General features: G+C 50.6%; 5 protein-coding genes across 5 annotated transcripts; 2 read left to right on the forward strand and 3 right to left on the reverse strand.

Annotated features, from left to right (window-relative positions):
- Nucleotides 1–202: 202 nt before the first annotated feature.
- Nucleotides 203–1,126, reverse strand: ANOM_001485 (PTD012 family protein; the record flags this gene model as incomplete). Its single annotated transcript, XM_015546742.1, has 1 exon — nt 203–1,126. One exon carries the CDS (start codon nt 1,124–1,126, stop codon nt 203–205), a length of 924 nt encoding a protein of 307 aa, XP_015411270.1.
- A 4,725-nt stretch (nt 1,127–5,851) lies between these two features.
- Nucleotides 5,852–7,099, forward strand: ANOM_001486 (glycerophosphodiester phosphodiesterase family protein; the record flags this gene model as incomplete). The annotated part of the gene is made up of 1 exon (XM_015546743.1): nt 5,852–7,099. One exon carries the CDS (start codon nt 5,852–5,854, stop codon nt 7,097–7,099), a length of 1,248 nt encoding a protein of 415 aa, XP_015411271.1.
- A 446-nt stretch (nt 7,100–7,545) lies between these two features.
- ANOM_001487 (uncharacterized protein) lies at nt 7,546–8,007 on the forward strand (the record flags this gene model as incomplete). The annotated part of the gene is made up of 3 exons (XM_015546744.1): nt 7,546–7,669; nt 7,736–7,848; nt 7,900–8,007. 3 exons carry the CDS (start codon nt 7,546–7,548, stop codon nt 8,005–8,007), a joined length of 345 nt encoding a protein of 114 aa, XP_015411272.1.
- A 347-nt stretch (nt 8,008–8,354) lies between these two features.
- On the reverse strand, nt 8,355–12,118 carry ANOM_001488 (uncharacterized protein; the record flags this gene model as incomplete). Its single annotated transcript, XM_015546745.1, has 6 exons — nt 8,355–8,611; nt 8,668–9,383; nt 9,522–9,909; nt 9,962–10,088; nt 11,303–11,408; nt 11,469–12,118. 6 exons carry the CDS (start codon nt 12,116–12,118, stop codon nt 8,355–8,357), a joined length of 2,244 nt encoding a protein of 747 aa, XP_015411267.1.
- A 602-nt stretch (nt 12,119–12,720) lies between these two features.
- ANOM_001489 (glycoside hydrolase family 11 protein) lies at nt 12,721–13,453 on the reverse strand (the record flags this gene model as incomplete). The annotated part of the gene is made up of 2 exons (XM_015546746.1): nt 12,721–13,120; nt 13,188–13,453. The coding sequence occupies 2 exons, from the start codon at nt 13,451–13,453 to the stop codon at nt 12,721–12,723; spliced, it is 666 nt and encodes a 221-aa protein (XP_015411268.1).
- Between the last annotated feature and the right edge of the window lie 2,667 nt (nt 13,454–16,120).

Here is a 16,120-nt window from a genome sequence, read left to right on the forward strand (position 1 = left end):
CCGGAGATAAGCTCTCTGGAGGCCTAAATCCGAGTACATTCGCATATTTTATAACAGGGAATCGAAATCCACCGCCCTTTTCCAACCTGTCACTATGCGCGTTCTCTATCTGTTCCGCCATTGGAAGCATATCATATCTTGAAGTGAACGGTCTATTCTGATTTACAAAGCAAGCTATGTACATACATACCCCAAGCTGAGGTCACTGCCCGGGCTGGTCAATCCTATAAAGCAATTTAGCGGTGTTCAACCAGGCTTCATATTCGACTTCTTCGGCCGTCGTATCGTAGTGGTAATGCCCACCCATCCCATGTGTCGAGAAGCAATGTGTGTGCTCCATCCGTAAATCCCAGCTCTCCGAGTCCACCGAGTGGAATACTGTGAGACAGATCAACGGCGCCGACGAGTCATAAAACTTGAACCATTCGTGATCAGGACCGGGACAAGGATCGCGACTAAAGTCAGTCATGACATGGAGCTTGGTCTTCCCACTACGAACGAGGAAGACGCCGCCGATGCTGATCGGCTGCGCGCCGTATTCGGTTTTCAGTGCGTGTTGGATGGCTTCCGTGAAGTTCAGGCCGCCTGTTCGGCCCTTCGCCCGAATATGAATGACGTCTCCTGGTAGGCCTTCGGAAGCGAACAGGTTGGCCATCAAGCCGAAATCTTTGGAGTCGTCGGGCACCTTGGCCAGATGGCATTGTCCCTCTTCATTGACCTTTGCGTAGTGCGTCTCGTTTAGCCACTCGCCATCATGCCCGCGTGCCAAATTTGGCATGAGTTCGGAATTCTGCCCGACTACGTGAAATGGACCAGCGGCTGCACCCAAAACAAAGCTTCGCTGCCGGGTTTCGATCATTCGCATAATGGTGGGCAGCGAGTACTTCTTGTCCAGGCGTGGACAGGGCCGTAGGTGTGGAGGTCCACCGACATCTGCAATACATTCGCTTCCACAAAGGCCTTCACCAGCTAGATAGAAGGGTGGCTGACGCAGATCGGGACAGGGAACAACATTGGCCACGACATGACCAAAATTCCGGCTCAATCGCTCACCAATGACTTGGCTCAACTCGCAGAGAGGAGGCGGGTTGAGTGCGAGCTTCTTGACTGGAAGATTGGTATCCATTTGTTGGTTCTGGATTGAATTGATAAACCTTCTGCAGTATACATAGGTGGCGACGAGATTGCAGTTTTAAGCAAAACTTCTCTTCCCCAGAGATTGTCATAAAACCCCGCACGCGCCTTCCTAGGTAGGTCTAGCGCATGGGACCTATGCTTTACGTGGTATAAAGAGTCCTTTTGTCCCTGGTTTTGACCATCTAGAGAGCTATTACGCCCTTCATTTCAGGATCAAATTCGTATAGATAGTTCAAGTACAGCGGCCTGAGTCGAGTCAATGAACAATCTGGAAATTGTGTGAAGCTTGCTCATGGTCAAATACTGGACTATGAATCTCTATCCCTAGAGACAGTAGAAGGACAGGACATCGCGAGTCATGCGAAAAGCAACACAGACTTTGCAAGGCACGTATTAAGTCATGAAAACATAAAGATGACAGGAAGGGGACAACGACCATATATCCTGCTGTGGAACAAATGTAAGCACCCAGGGAATGCATCCTGCTTTAAACCTAACTATCATCCCATGCCTGGGGCTATCACATCCTTGAGTGGTGGGGGACTACTGGAAAGCCCATGTTATAAACCGGCCCTACCCGGTGAAGTGGATAGGCTCGAGGAATGACTACTGAAAAGTATAATAGATTCCTTCTGGGAGTTCAGGGGTCTAGAAGGTCCCTGTCTGGGGTAAATAGCTAATTAAACTGGCCATGACTAGCCTATAAACGAGTCCACAGGACAACTAGACTATAACCGCTAGATTACCACCAACTTCCACCGCCGCTAATCCCATAAGCCACACCCCGGCCTTGGACTACTTCCGGAGAAGGTGACAGGCCAATTAAACCACATTTTTCCAGCGCTGGAGGGCTAACTGTGGCGCTAAACCTCCAGGGTCAAGGCCAAGAGGCCCATAGCGTTGTTAGTGCACATATGAAATGGCAGTGAGTGGTGCTATACTGCTTTCGCGTTTCGCCCCATGCTCAGTCCAATAGTTAAGAGGTTATCATGCAGATGTTGCTCCGAGCGGAAATACCAAGATCAGCCTTGATAGGCTTGGAGGAGTCGGTTGTATACGGCATCGCTCTTCTCTACAGGAGCCAACCTGGCCCCCAAAAGATCTGCAAGCTTGGCGCAGAGGCTATGTTGCAATTCCCTTCACATTAAAGCCTCAGCTTCCCCTGTCAATCAGTAACTAGTATTCTTTAGCTAACTTTCCCTCCGCTGATATTCATTCCACCACCGATATGACCCACTACAGTGACTATTACTTCACCTCGAATCTGACCAGCTATACATGCCCAACATTCAATCATTTGCAATGTCAGCCCCCCAATGCTTGTGCTCGTGAGCCGACGACAGGGAAACTATACTGTTGCGACTATAATGATAGTCTTGGTAATGTCTGCTGGTCAATAACATCCGAGTGCGCCAATAATAACAGCACACGTTTTTGTCGCAATGGGGATCGCACATGGTGTTGTCTTTATGAAACGTTTGTCTCTCTTCCCATTTCCGCCTCCACTCTTGATGATAAGCATTCTGACAGAGGATACAGAGAGTCGTGTACCGAGGCGGACAATCAGGTTAATATCTGTTGGAACAACGAACGCAGCCCGCTCGGAAACATAAGCAGCCAGGCGCTCAAAGACACATACTCCTCCTTGAGCGCTGAAGCCCCGTCCGCGACCACCTGGGCTTTTGATCCACAGTCATTGCTTCCTGCTACCTCCGCATCCTCCACATCCTCCACACCCTCCACACCCTCCACCTCGATATCTACCCCCAGCAAAACAACTGCCGTGACTACCTCCTCATTAGGTCCCAACTCCTCTTCGCCATCCTTATCCGGTGGTGCCATTGCTGGCATAGTGGTCGGTGTCGTAGCTGTGGTCGCAATCGTACTGGGAGGGGCCGCATACCTACTCAAACGGCATCGCCGGCAACAGAATCCCACTCCTGGAGTATCCCCTGCAGAGTTACTAGGTGTTGAGGCACGACCACAGGAATACCGCCATGAAGCCGATGGCAAGCCGATACATTCACAAAGACCTGTAGAATTACCAGCGAGCCGTCAGTGACTATACCCGAAGCTGCGTTTATTGCGACTGGAGTATACACTGTTAGCAATCTGCATTAGCGCTGGAGCAATCTTTATTCATTGCCAGCGTCCGCTCCGTCATATATTAAGACACTGGGGTTTAATTTCTCATTTGACCGGTGCTATCTAACCTGGGCTATGATCTGTGCCCACTGGTCGGCCAGGTCAATCCTGTAATGTTGGTGACTTGTTCTTGAGAACAGGTGACCGCCTGTAACCCCCATCACTGCTCAAATCTCCTGAGAATATAGTGTACCTCTGTATACTTTTCTGTGTAATTTGTCGGTTGAGCATATCAGGGCCAAAATCCCTGATCAACAGTTGTAGCACGGCGGATGGTAACACTATTGCAGCAGCTTCCCTTAGCTGGCCAGGGCACGGCCATGTCTGAATGACAGGACCGCCTTAGCGCCCCTTGGCTCAAACCCAAGCACTCATGTTCAAAGAAGCGAGATTGGATACGAGGAACACTATCCCCAAGTTGGAAATGTTATCACTCGGGCACTCCTGGCATATTTTATGGTCAGTATCTGGTGCTTTACCAGGAATATTCCACAAGCTCTTTATGCCTTTATCGTATAAATATTTCCTCTGGGGTTGAGTTCTTCAATCTGAATAACATATTTCTCCCGTGAGCAATTTGTATTTATTTCTTGACCTTTAAATAGATTAGTAGTATATATAAACTTTGACACAGATAATGGCTTATTGCTAATCTTTCTGGAAGAACTATTTAAACCTGTATTGATTTCCGGATACATATTTATTGTTCCAAGAACCTCCTAAGCTTCAGTGTCTCCTGTGGCTTTCGCATGAGTACAGTACTGCTGCATCCCTTCACCGCCCACAGTCTCGGGTGGCAGAGTCTGAATGACCGCCTTCCCCTCTGGGTAGACGAATACTGAATCTCCTCAACGGCGACATCGACGACACCGACAACTTCGACTTCCTCCAGGCAACAAAAGACAGTATCGGGTTGGCGCGAATGATGGTGGGGCTTTATTAGATAAACGCAAAACACCTCGGCTTCGTTTTTCATTAAGGTTACATCGACCAGCGCGCTTAATCCCCACCGTTGGAAAATGCGGGATTAAAATCTTTTTCCAGAGCAGTTAAAGATCAGCATTTTCGTTGATTCGGTCCGCGATGAGGGTCCACCTATGCAAGATAGGCTGCTGCTAAGTCAAGGCCGAACAAATGTTCGGCCCAGCCTCTCTTCACCGACCGACGATTGAGTCAATTCCGGATGTCCAATGCCGCCACAAAAATTGTTTCGTAGAAATGGACTTGCAATCCTTTTGCAGAATAACACGGGCTAGGGCGGGTTGATTGAATGGGCTTCTTGGTTCAGGAACAATGGGAGCAAGTTCTCCCGAACCAGGGATCTCGGATCACAGCCATGGGCATGAGGAGGATTACCTAGGCCAACCTCAAACGCCACCACCCCACTGTCGGGTCCAACATACAATGGCTCTTATTCACTCATGGAGCTTGGTATTCACTAAAAGGTCCACTTGGCTTGCCAGTGACCTTCCAAAACCGGTATTTTGATCTTGCTGGTAGCAACTCCGCATCTCGCGGACTATGGAGATATGCCCACCATGCTTCTATCTGATCCAATGCCGATGCGGTTACTTTCGTCATTGCTTCCCCGGACATTGACCGACGGAGTGACACAGCGGCTTTAGTTGCATAATTACGCATGTGCGGATGATGCAGGCATCTCGTCTTATCGAGCATCCACCGAAGGAGAACCGGCCGGACCATAAGCCGGCGTGATGAAGTGGTGACTAGTATCGCAGCTACAAAAGCTTAGGGAAACATGTGCGGCGATTGCCGTCATAGGGATTCACTCTGCGCCCCCCTTTCTTGGTAGTCTTGACTTATTACAGCTTGTCGGCAGTTCATGGGTTTGTTATCATTGTGCCTGAGTAATCGCAAGGAGCTCCCTTTTCTGGGATTTTTCTTGGCTTTCCCCATGGAAAGCGTTTTCCTTTGAAACTCCCCGCAGTTTCTGTTAGCCAATGTCGGGGGTATCCACATCGTATGCAGTCATCGTCATTGCCCAATATCCTTCGGACGCGGGATTGTTTCCTTCTCGTGAGATTTTGGGTTTGTTTTACATGAAAGAAAAGCTCGTGAAAAGATCCTTTGGTGGGGCCAAGATGCCATTGGACCGTCGATTATTTCGTGGAACCTGTGGCCACAGTCAGTGCCTCCCCCAGTATCCCAGAGGAAAGGTCATACAACGGCTGAAAATGCACTGAGAGTAATCTGCAGCAAGCTTCAAATCATGTTGCGCGCACGCGACATGTGCTGCAGAACGGCCAACCACGTGTTTTTATTGTTCCTGTAGCCAAGATGTCGCCAAGTTGCCAAGGGAATCCAAAGTATCGTCCGAACGTGTGAGAGATCGTCGTTCCGGCACGCGGAGAATCCGAGTGGGGCCTGCATCTGATATACGAAGCAAGGGACGGAATGGTGATATGCTCCAACCTCGACGAACCGGGCCGACAGAGGCCCCCAGCCCGAGGATAAATAGGAGCATGGTTCCTTGCACAGAATAATCGTCCCTCTCGTTGTGCTCTTCAGCTGGTGGATGCTTCTCCGTTACGCTTGCTAGATTGACATCATGCATCTTACTTCTTTGCTAGTCACGGCTGGCGTGGTGGCTGCTGCACCATCCTTCAGTCGTCGCGGTGCTCCCTCTCACAAGCCCAATGTCACCAACATCCAGGTCGGCCCCCGGCCGTATTTCCTTGTTGATGATATGGACGAGGGCCCTTTGAAAAGCAAACTGGAGTCCTGCGCAGAGAAGCCCATTCGCCATGCTCCCCAATTCTCCATCGCCCATCGCGGTGGCCCGCTGCAAATCCCCGAACACAGCCGCCAGGGTATGAAGGCTGCTGCTCGCATGGGCGCTGGCATTGTTGAGTGTGACGTCGCGTTCACTAAGGACCGAGAGCTCGTTTGTCGTCACTCCCAGTGTGATCTCCATACCACCACCAACATCCTGACCATCCCGGAGCTGGCTGCCAAGTGCACGGTTCCCTTCCAGCCGGCCACGGATAGCACCCCAGCCAAAGCCAAGTGCTGCACATCCGACATCACCTTGGCGGAGTTCAAATCGCTCTGTGCCAAGATGGATTCCAGCAACTCGTCGGCCACCACCCCCGAGGAGTACCAATATGGTGGTCCGGCCTGGCGCACGGAGCTCTATGATACCTGCGGCACCCCCGTGGCACACCATGAGTACATTGAGCTGATCGAGTCCCTGGGCCTGCAGTTCTCGCCGGAATTGAAGACTCCCCAGGTGCCCATGCCGTTCCAGGGTAACTACACCCAGGAGATGTACGCTCAGCAGCTCATCAACGATTACAAGCGCTACCACATCAACCCATCCCGGGTGTGGCCTCAGTCTTTCCTGGATAAGGACATCTTCTACTGGCTTCAACATGAACCCGCTTTCGGCAAGCAGGCCATTTATCTCGATGAACGCACTGACACCCCCGAGGGTTACAAGGCTGCTGTTGCCAGTCTCCCCGAGCTCGCCGAGAAGGGCGTCAAGATCATGGCCCCCGCTATCTATGCGCTGTTGAACGCTACCGAGGATGGCGAGCTCGTGCCCTCTGAGTATGCCGTGGCCGCCAAGGAAGCCGGTTTCGACATCATCACCTGGTCTCTCGAGCGATTCCCTCCCCTGGCGCAGGCAGCTGCGGAAAGCGACTACTATGTGCAATCGTTTGCGTCCGCGATTGGCAAGGATGGCGACATGTACCGCATTGTCGATGCGCTCGCGCAGAAGGTCGGCGTCCGTGGTATCTTCTCCGACTGGCCCGCGACGGTTACCTACTACGCCAGCTGCATGGGATTGAACTAAGGATGCTCTACCTCGATATTGACGGTCGGCGACACTGTCATTGTACGATTAATGTATAGATTTATGAGTGAGAACAAAATGTCTGTTGCACAACAAATGTACAGTTTAGTTACTCCGGCTTTTCCGGTTTAATGATATGATTGTTGATTATACTGAAGGTCCAAACCTGGACTCCGCGTGGCGTGATCCGTATACATAGAACGAGTCCAGACTTGCTTACTGAACCTGTCACAAGAGCCTCTGATCCATGGTCGACGCTCAACCCCTCAACCTTATGAATCCGACATCCGGAAGCTAGGGTTGGAGCTGCCACTACCCAATCCGGTAACCCTCTAGCCACTGACATCATCACAACGTGCACCTTTATAAACGCCATATGACTCCTCCTAGCCAATTTCTTTCAATATCCATAGTCCAACGATTCATCATAAGTATCAGCAATCATCATGTCCTTCAGTGTTCTACGAACCTCCATCGTCCGCACCCGTCCTCTCCTCCGCACCTCTGCCTTGACAAGAGCATATCAAATCCAAGCTCACCCGGAGGCATACAGCTCCAAAAACCAAGAATGTCAGTCCAGCCACGCCACCTAATCCACTTACAACAGACAAGAGCCTCGGTAGCTAACTAGAGCAGTCTTCATCGCCGCCTCGTTCCCAGATGACTTTGAATCCCCCACGTTGTCGGAAAAGCGCGGCGTCCCCACCCCCTCGTGGGATGAGCTCCATGCTACCCTGAGTGAAGCAGCGGTATATCCCCCAAGGTCTATAGGCTGTGATAGAGCTGATCATTTGTGATAGGTGAAAGCCGACCGCGGTGAAGTGAAGATGCAACAGCTTACTTCACGAGAGGAGTTGGAGAGGATGTTGCAGCCGGATAAGATGGATCCGAAGATCGATGAGATGTGATCTAATCTGCATCTCGGAGGTTAGGTACATTGGTATGGAAAGGGGAGGAGTGCTGTTGGTTACGACAGCATGGCCTTTGAGGGAGATTGTCATGATCAGATGTATTTGCTTGTACTTTGACGATCGCTATGTTTTACTAGTTGAATTAGTATAAAATCATAATACATAGTGTGTTTCTTTTGATCAGACGAGGCTTTATATCACAAGAACTTTGATTTCTATATGGTCGCCCACTCGAGCATATATATACTTAAAACATTAGTTCCATGCAACGTAAAGTCGTATCATATATGCAGTCTATCCAAGTAGTATATAGACAATATCTCAAGGTATATAGCATCCACTGTCTAGTTCACATCCTCCACCTGCTGCGCCACCCCTTCCACCTTCTCATCCACTCGACTCTCCTGCGCATGCTGGCCAGGCATGACTGTGCGTCCACCTTTGGAACTGTATACACCACCGGTTATGCCACCCTTAGTGAATAGCAATGGAATATCCTCCAGCTCCAGCCCCTTCGTCTCAGGATAAAAGAAGTATACCATGGGGATAAACGCCGCGTTCAACACGGCGAAGATCACAAACGTCTTCCATTTGATGTTGTCTACTCTTGTCAGCGTGCATTCCGAAAGAATAAATTAGGGCAGGGCTATAACCTACCAAAGGCAATTGGAGTGATCTTGACGACCGCAAACACAGCCATCCAATTCCACCCCGACGCAATGGCTTGCATCCTCGTTCTCACGCGCGTCGTGTTAATCTCAGCCGGATAGAACCACGGCACCGGGAGCCAGCCCACGCCGTAGAAAATCTGGAAAATAAAGATAAACGCCGTCGCGCCGTACGCACAATCCATTCGGTTCAGCGAGAGGAGAATCGACACCATCACAAAGCATAGACAAAGACCGGCGGAGCAGATGATCAACAGCGTCCGGCGCCCGAACCGATCCATGAGGAAGACCGGAATTGCCGAGCCGACCAGATATGTGCACTGGATACAGCCACCCAGGATCATCGCCAGGTTTCGGTCCATCCCCATGGTTTCTTGAAACATTACAGGACCATAATAATTAATTATATTGGAGCCGGTAAATTGTTGTCCCAATTCGATGGTGATGGTGATCAGCAGCCGGCGAAGGTTCTGTACCTCGCCCCAGGTGAAGAGCTCTTTGAAGCGGAAGGGCCCGCCCTTCTGCTCTTCTTCCAGGCCGACTTGGATGTCTAGAATAGTCTTGGATACGAGAGGGTCATCCAGAGGACGGTCTTCGATCGCGGCAACGACGGCGCGGGCTTCTTCATGGCGGTCGTGTTGGACCAGCCAACGGGGGGTCTCGGGTAATCCCACGACTGGAGGATGAGGAGGATGGCGAAGACGGCTTGGAAGGAGAGCGGGAAACGCCATTGGAAAGATGACTCAGTGAAGCTTGTCCCGTAGTCCATCCTATTGTAGGTCTGTAGTCAGTCTTGCGAATTCAATCCTAGAAAGATGGAGGACATCGGGGGATGTAACGTACCAGTAGGCAATCACCACTCCCAGGATGGTCACTGTGCCCTGCAGGGTCAATAGAGCACCACGGTACGACGCGGGCGAGCATTCACTCTGATAAACTGGTGCAGTCGAAGAGTTCATGCCATTGCCGACCCCCGTGACGATACGCCCGACGATCAACTGCGCGACAGTGTCTGAAGTGGCCAGAATGATTGTACCGATCACCATGATAAAACCACCGAGCATCAGCATCATCCGACGGCCCATTCGTTCTCCGATGAAGTAGGATACAATGGATCCGAGCACACAACCAATATCGTACAGGGCCGTGATGTTCCCCTGCATGTTGGCGTCGGGATTGTTGAAGTCCCTCCCGAAACGGTTGTCCGCACCGACGAGCCCTGCCATGACGCCTGCGACCATCAGTCGTATATTTCACGATTTGTATAGCCGTTTCAGTCATACCTTGATCAAAACCCAACAGCAAGAACGCCTGGCATGACGCCATAGTGATGGCGATAATCAGCGTCCTGCCTTTGAAGTCATGTTTCCAGAGTTGCATCTTGTCCTTGAAGTGCAACGTCTGTAGGGCCTGTAGAGTCTAACAGTAACAATAACATCCACTTTGGACAAGCAATCGTTCGGCCCATCACCACCGGGGCTCCGTGGATCTAATACTCTGCCGAAAGGCTTGGACTCCGTACGCCTCCCCGTGCAGATTATCTGGCCGTGGCCTTTTACCCCGAGGGGTTTTCCGGGGTCCCCACATGGAATGTGCTTCACTGATGATCCTATTCGACCCTTTGCCTGAGACTAGATGAGTTCCCAGGTGGACTTCGGGTGATCATCGCCCCGAGAATGCTGAGAACTTCCCCATACCGTGCGGACATCCCGAGTTAGACTGGCCAGTGTTGCGTTGACATGCTGATCTACCATCTACTACCCCATATTCTACTCCTTGATTGGTATCTGAGTGGGCTCGGTGTTGTTTATAGGAATGCTGGCGGATGGTGGAAGTTAGTTCATTAGCGGGATATATACCTTCGGGTGTGGCTGACGGCATTCCCATCTGTCAAGACCCATTTTGTTGCTAGATCAACTATAGACCGTCCCAAGTGTGTTTTAGGTTGCTCCTCGTTATTAATTTGTGGAACTACATTGGATAGTTATGTATCATGCTCCACGGGTCATCTGGAACAAATTCGGTGGAAGAGCTGCAAAGTTTGCCAATATGATGTCTTGGTGCTTGTGCCTTGTATTTACATATTCTCTCCTAGACCCCTACACACTTTTAATGTTGTAAATAATTACTAGTCAAGTCCAGTCATGATGCAGATCAAACTCGGAAATCATAGAGAATCTCGGTTCTATGTAGGGTTGTGCTTGGAGCCCTAGGCGTGCGACTGGGATCAGACAGTTCTGTACGATTGTAGAATGGAAAATACTACCAATAATAATATCTGAGCTCGACAAGAATATTTCTTTTTCTGCACAGAAACATAGAGAAGCTGGGCCTGTGACCCCCACGATGTGTTTTGTAGGGAGGCTGAAGGGATGGTGTCATTATGGAGCTCGTTGGCGTCATCAAGATTGTAGGAAAACAGCAAATATCCTTTCTCAACCTCCCTTCTCTTCTACCACGTCTGACTTGTCCTGTTACTCCCGCGGTTGTACGCTATGTAGGGTTGTTTATACGCTCGCGATGTTGAGAGAGTTAACCCATCGCTGCCAATCGACCCGATGACCTCCCAACCCATATGCGACCGCAACCCCAACACAGACTATTGAGATAGTAAGGTTACGGACCGCGGCGGCGACGCATTTGTCTGCATTGTTGTCATGGGCACCGAGAGTCTTGTCCACGGTATTGCCGTCGGGGAATTCTTCTGCAGGGACATCCTTCTCTAGGAACCTAACCCAGACACTCAGCTACGGTCGCATTTGCGCAAAACACGACAGATCACAAACTCACCGGCATAAAGGCTCCCAGCCATCCTGCACAGTCCATTCCAGAAACCGATCCGACGGGACTGATCCCCTGATGGTGGCACTGTGCTGCTCATAGACCCATTTCCCGTGCTGTTCCCAAGACCCGTGGAAGAAAGGCTTCAAACAGCCCTGAACATACTGTGCCTCCCAATACAGGTCGGCATTGAACCAGGGCAGTACGTGATAAAACACTCCGGTCGTCAGTGGACGAAGCACCGTGCAGAGGCTGGGATACCAGGTGTCGACATCGCGGCGGTTGAGAATGACTTTGGCTTCGGGATACGCGGCAATCAGTTCCGGCGCAAAGAGGGAAGCAGGTTGGTCGGTAATGGCTTCGCAATGTCCGAGCAAGTTGTCAAAGTCCTCCCTGGTAATGCCTGGCGTTCCATCAGCAGGGCCGGCGTTGCCCCATTTCCGTCGGCCGAGCATCGTCCACGACCGCCATAGCATTGGCGTGCTTTCCCACATTTCGAAGCCGTGGAAGACATGACCATACCCAAGGATGCGAAGGGCACGCGAGAGAGACTCCGTTCCCGACCGTGACATGCCCAGTGCAAGCACCTTCATGGGTTTGTCGCGCGTCCGTTTTGCCGGCGTCGCCGGGTTGTATACCCATCGCTCGAGAAACTCCATGGTGCGAGGTATGTGATGGCAAGGCTGTCAATGCTCGACCTCCTCACCGATGATGGGGGCCTTTTGTAACCGCCATGCGCTTTGGGCACTGCCTAGCCTGTTGAAAATTACTGCTGGAAGGCATGGACGAGTTGCGTCTCATGGGCCGCCTGAAGACGATATCAGCCCGTGAGGGCGATGCTCGGGTGACTTGATCATCGTGGAAAAGCCATACCATTGGAAGGCATGTCGCATATGGTTGCTTCTACTCTAGAAGATCGGCATGATTAACGCTTCGCTTGGAGGCGCAATGTGTCCGTCTTCCGCTCTCCGCTCGCGTTTGGTGGATTCGAACTGCGACTGATGCGCTAATTCCTACGCTAATCGGCAAGGGGTTTTACCCAGGAATCACTTAGGCTGTGAATGTATGGGTTTCACTAGCGAAAATGTGACTATGTACACGGCGACAACAGGAAGAAACACCAATCATTGCATCTCCAGCAGTCGGCAAGCAGAATGGAAAATTGAGAATTCCATTTAAACCCAGAAGACAAAAGATCAACGCCGCATCACGCCACATAGGCAAGCTCGCCCCGGTATCCGACAACGGGAAACGACCCAATTTACTCAACAGTGATGGTGGCAGACCCGCTGCTCTGGTAACCCTCGGTAGCAAGGATCATGTAGTTGTGCTGACCCAGCTTCAAGCCAGCTTGGGCCCAGGCATCGAAGTGGTTCTGAGCAGTGATGGTGCCACCAACACGGCCGCTCTGGCGGACGGACCAGTACTGAGGGAAAGTTGAGGTGCCCTCAATGGAAGGAGCATTCTCACGCATAGTCTGGTAGATCTTGTAGGTGGCGCCGTCGCTCTCGACGGTGCCGAGCTCGGTAGCCCCGGTGGAGGGATCGTAGTCGCCGTACTTCTCAACGATGTAGTATTCCACGAGGGGGTTCTGGGTCCAGCCGTAGAGAGAGACGTAGCTGTTGCTGTTGCTCTCCCACTCACCGCTGTAGGTCACAGTCCTAGTGAAACGCTACTGTTAGTGTCTTTGCCGTCTCCTCACACTTCTCCAGTCGTATCGTATCATACCTAGCGCTGCCGGGGTTCCAGCCCTTTCCGGCGACGAAGTTGTCACAGTTGGTCCACTGGACGCTGTATTGACCGCCGTTGCCATTGGTGTATTGGACATCACCACCACCGTTGGTCCAGAAGGAGTAGTAGTAGCCGTTGTTGGTGCCCGTCTCGGAGCTGGTGATGGCGCGCTTGGCCAGCTCAACGAGAGTGCTATCGCCCGGGGCAGCCAAAGCACCGGAGACGGTGGAGACCGCAAGGAGGAGAGAAGAGAAGCTAACCATGATGATGGTGTTGTTTTGCTGTGGTTATGGACAAGTCAGATGAATCGCGCTTGATGACCACTGTCAATGGCTGGGAAACGCAGTCCCCTTTATAGCAAGCGCATAGCTTCTACATGTCTATCCGAAACAACGAAACTGCCTAAAATAGAGTTTATTGTTTCATGAATCAAGCCTTGTGGCTCCAGGATACCTAGGGCTCTCGGAACAATATCCATTAAATTGCCGGACGGACCTTTGTTTCATGTCAAAGATCGACACCCACAATTTATCCGGCAAGTGCCCGATGTCTATTGCCAGCGGCATAGTCTCGACTCGCATGTGGCCGTGTTGTATCCCCTATTGGCCCCTGGAGGGTCCAAGCCAAGTGCGATGTGGGTATCGTCTGTCGGACCGCATTCCCTATGCTGAAGTCTCCCGGCTCTAGTTTCGCTCCACTTTTCGACAAGAGTTCCATGCCTGCCCCACGCCAAGCTCGCGTTAACATATCAGCATTCGACCCAAGCATGGGCCAAACCACCAGCATCTGGTGTCTGACTCGCTGCGTGAAAGATTACAAAGTCAATATAAGCACACTGTACAGGCCGCCTGCCCGCTTGCCGAGGAGATAAGACTTAGCCAAGGCTAGATGGCTTGACCCCATGCTTCCGCCACACGGCACAGAGCTGTATATCGAGTTCTAGGCCCCGATCCATGATATGAATAGTACAAGATGTAGAATAGCATTCCGTAACTGCGAGAGCCTCGGACAAAGGTCCCGTTTCCAAATGCCGAGAATGATTCAGGCCTGTCTCGTGTTGAATGCAGATCCTATATTCTGCCTGAATTCAACCAATCAATAGAGCCTGGCAAAGTTCTGATCTTAGGTTTACAATTAGTATAGCCTGCTCGCTTAACCCACAGCTATCCTGGATCTGCGGCAGAAGGGCTACCATTTTAGCCGTAACTAACGGCTCTAAACAGGCATATCTGTCGATCGTATTCATAAGTGACTGGATCACCGGCAGCCGGCAGTATATGGGCTTTCCGGGGTGGACATTGATCGCCCGTGATGGCATGCTATGCCAATACCTTGTGTGATATATAGCCTGTTGTGCACAAATTCTGATCCCACAGATTGTTTAGGCAAATCGCACTGTTTCTGGAGCATGGATGGAAACCTTCTACGTCGCCTGGTATGTCCTAATGGTCAAAGACAGACAACCCTTGATATGTACACCATGAAAAGAATGGGATTTCTGTGTCCACAAGCATTGAGGGATATCAGTGCACTGTGAATGATGAATGTCGAAATATCTTAGTGTCTACCACGTCTTTGCTATGAACCATCGGGGCATTCAAAAACCGTCCAGAATTACTCCATGTCACGGGTCAGGGAAAAGCGACGCAGAAATAATCGGCGAGTCTACTGAATATTCAAAGTGATTTTAACGTATTCCCAGTTCTAGCCAGCCTGACTTAAGACTGATGACCCTGGCAGTTCCCGTCGTGTTAGCTGCTGGTATTGTTATTCAAGAACTCCTAGTGTAGGAGTAAAAGCCCCAAGTAGTGACAATTTCACAACGATTATCACGTCTCATATAGATGGAGGAATAGGAACATGTTCGATTTGTATGTAGTGTCCAGTACAGTACTGATTATTATGTGTTTCGTTTGCTTTTTCCGAATGTTAAATGACGTTGGCGCTGTGTCGCTGCCAACCTTTAGGGAGTGAAGATGTAGTGTTTCGTAGTGGTAATTTCGCCATCAATTTTTTGAAGTTGACCACGATGGTCCCTGATTCCCCATATAGCCTTGCGAGTCGGACTAGATGTATCTCAGACGCCGGAACGAGCGTAGCATCAGATAAACACCTTCCAATGTGGCAGCCATTCCGCCCCCTGCGATAACCCAGGCAGGGCCCTGTTTGCGCAGCATAGATGGATTTATTTGCGTTCGGTTGGAGGAGTTATCATTCTGTTAAGGCTAGTGCATCAGTTAGAGGCCGATAAGAAAGGATGCAGCATGGCATACTGTCCCGACTCTCTTGGCTACAGTATGGATCTGTCGCCCGGAACGTCCAATAATTTGCTGGTACATGTTGAGATGTAGTTCAGTAATGGGTCAATGTATATATGATTGCGGTCACTGCTATGATCAGTATGCAGCCAAATCTGGGGCAGCCGCTCTTTATAAGAGAGTTTGGAATCCGGAGCCACCCTGACATCATCTTTTGGGTCAGAGCTTGAGCTGCTGTCATGTCACCCAAAGTTGCCAATGAGTAGATCGAACAGTACCATGGTTCTCAGGTGTTTAGTCCAATACATCTGAGCTGCAGTTTGACCTCGTACTTGTTAGGGGCTAGAGCCCATGGTTACTTCCAGTGGCAAGTGCGAGTTCACGGCATCTGATAAGAGCATTGCATATTAACTTTCCGATGTACTCCACTGGGTAGCTACAGTCTACTTGTAAATTCCACGAAGTATATCCAGGTTGCGGTCAATATCTTGTTTTGGGACTGGACGCTCCGACAGAACTGATCCGAGAACCAAAGCGAGCATTTCCTCAGCGTACCAGTTAGAAACTCATGTATGAACTACTCAGTAAGGCAGCTGGTTCGCTGTAAAAGCGGTTGTGACTTTTCTGCTAGATCGACAATCTTGTTGGGTTCTCCCTAGCGAAAAAAAGAAA

The sequence above is a fragment of the Aspergillus nomiae genome (assembly GCF_001204775.2).
Source record: "Aspergillus nomiae NRRL 13137 chromosome Unknown contig00015, whole genome shotgun sequence".
Lineage (NCBI taxonomy): Eukaryota > Fungi > Ascomycota > Eurotiomycetes > Eurotiales > Aspergillaceae > Aspergillus > Aspergillus nomiae.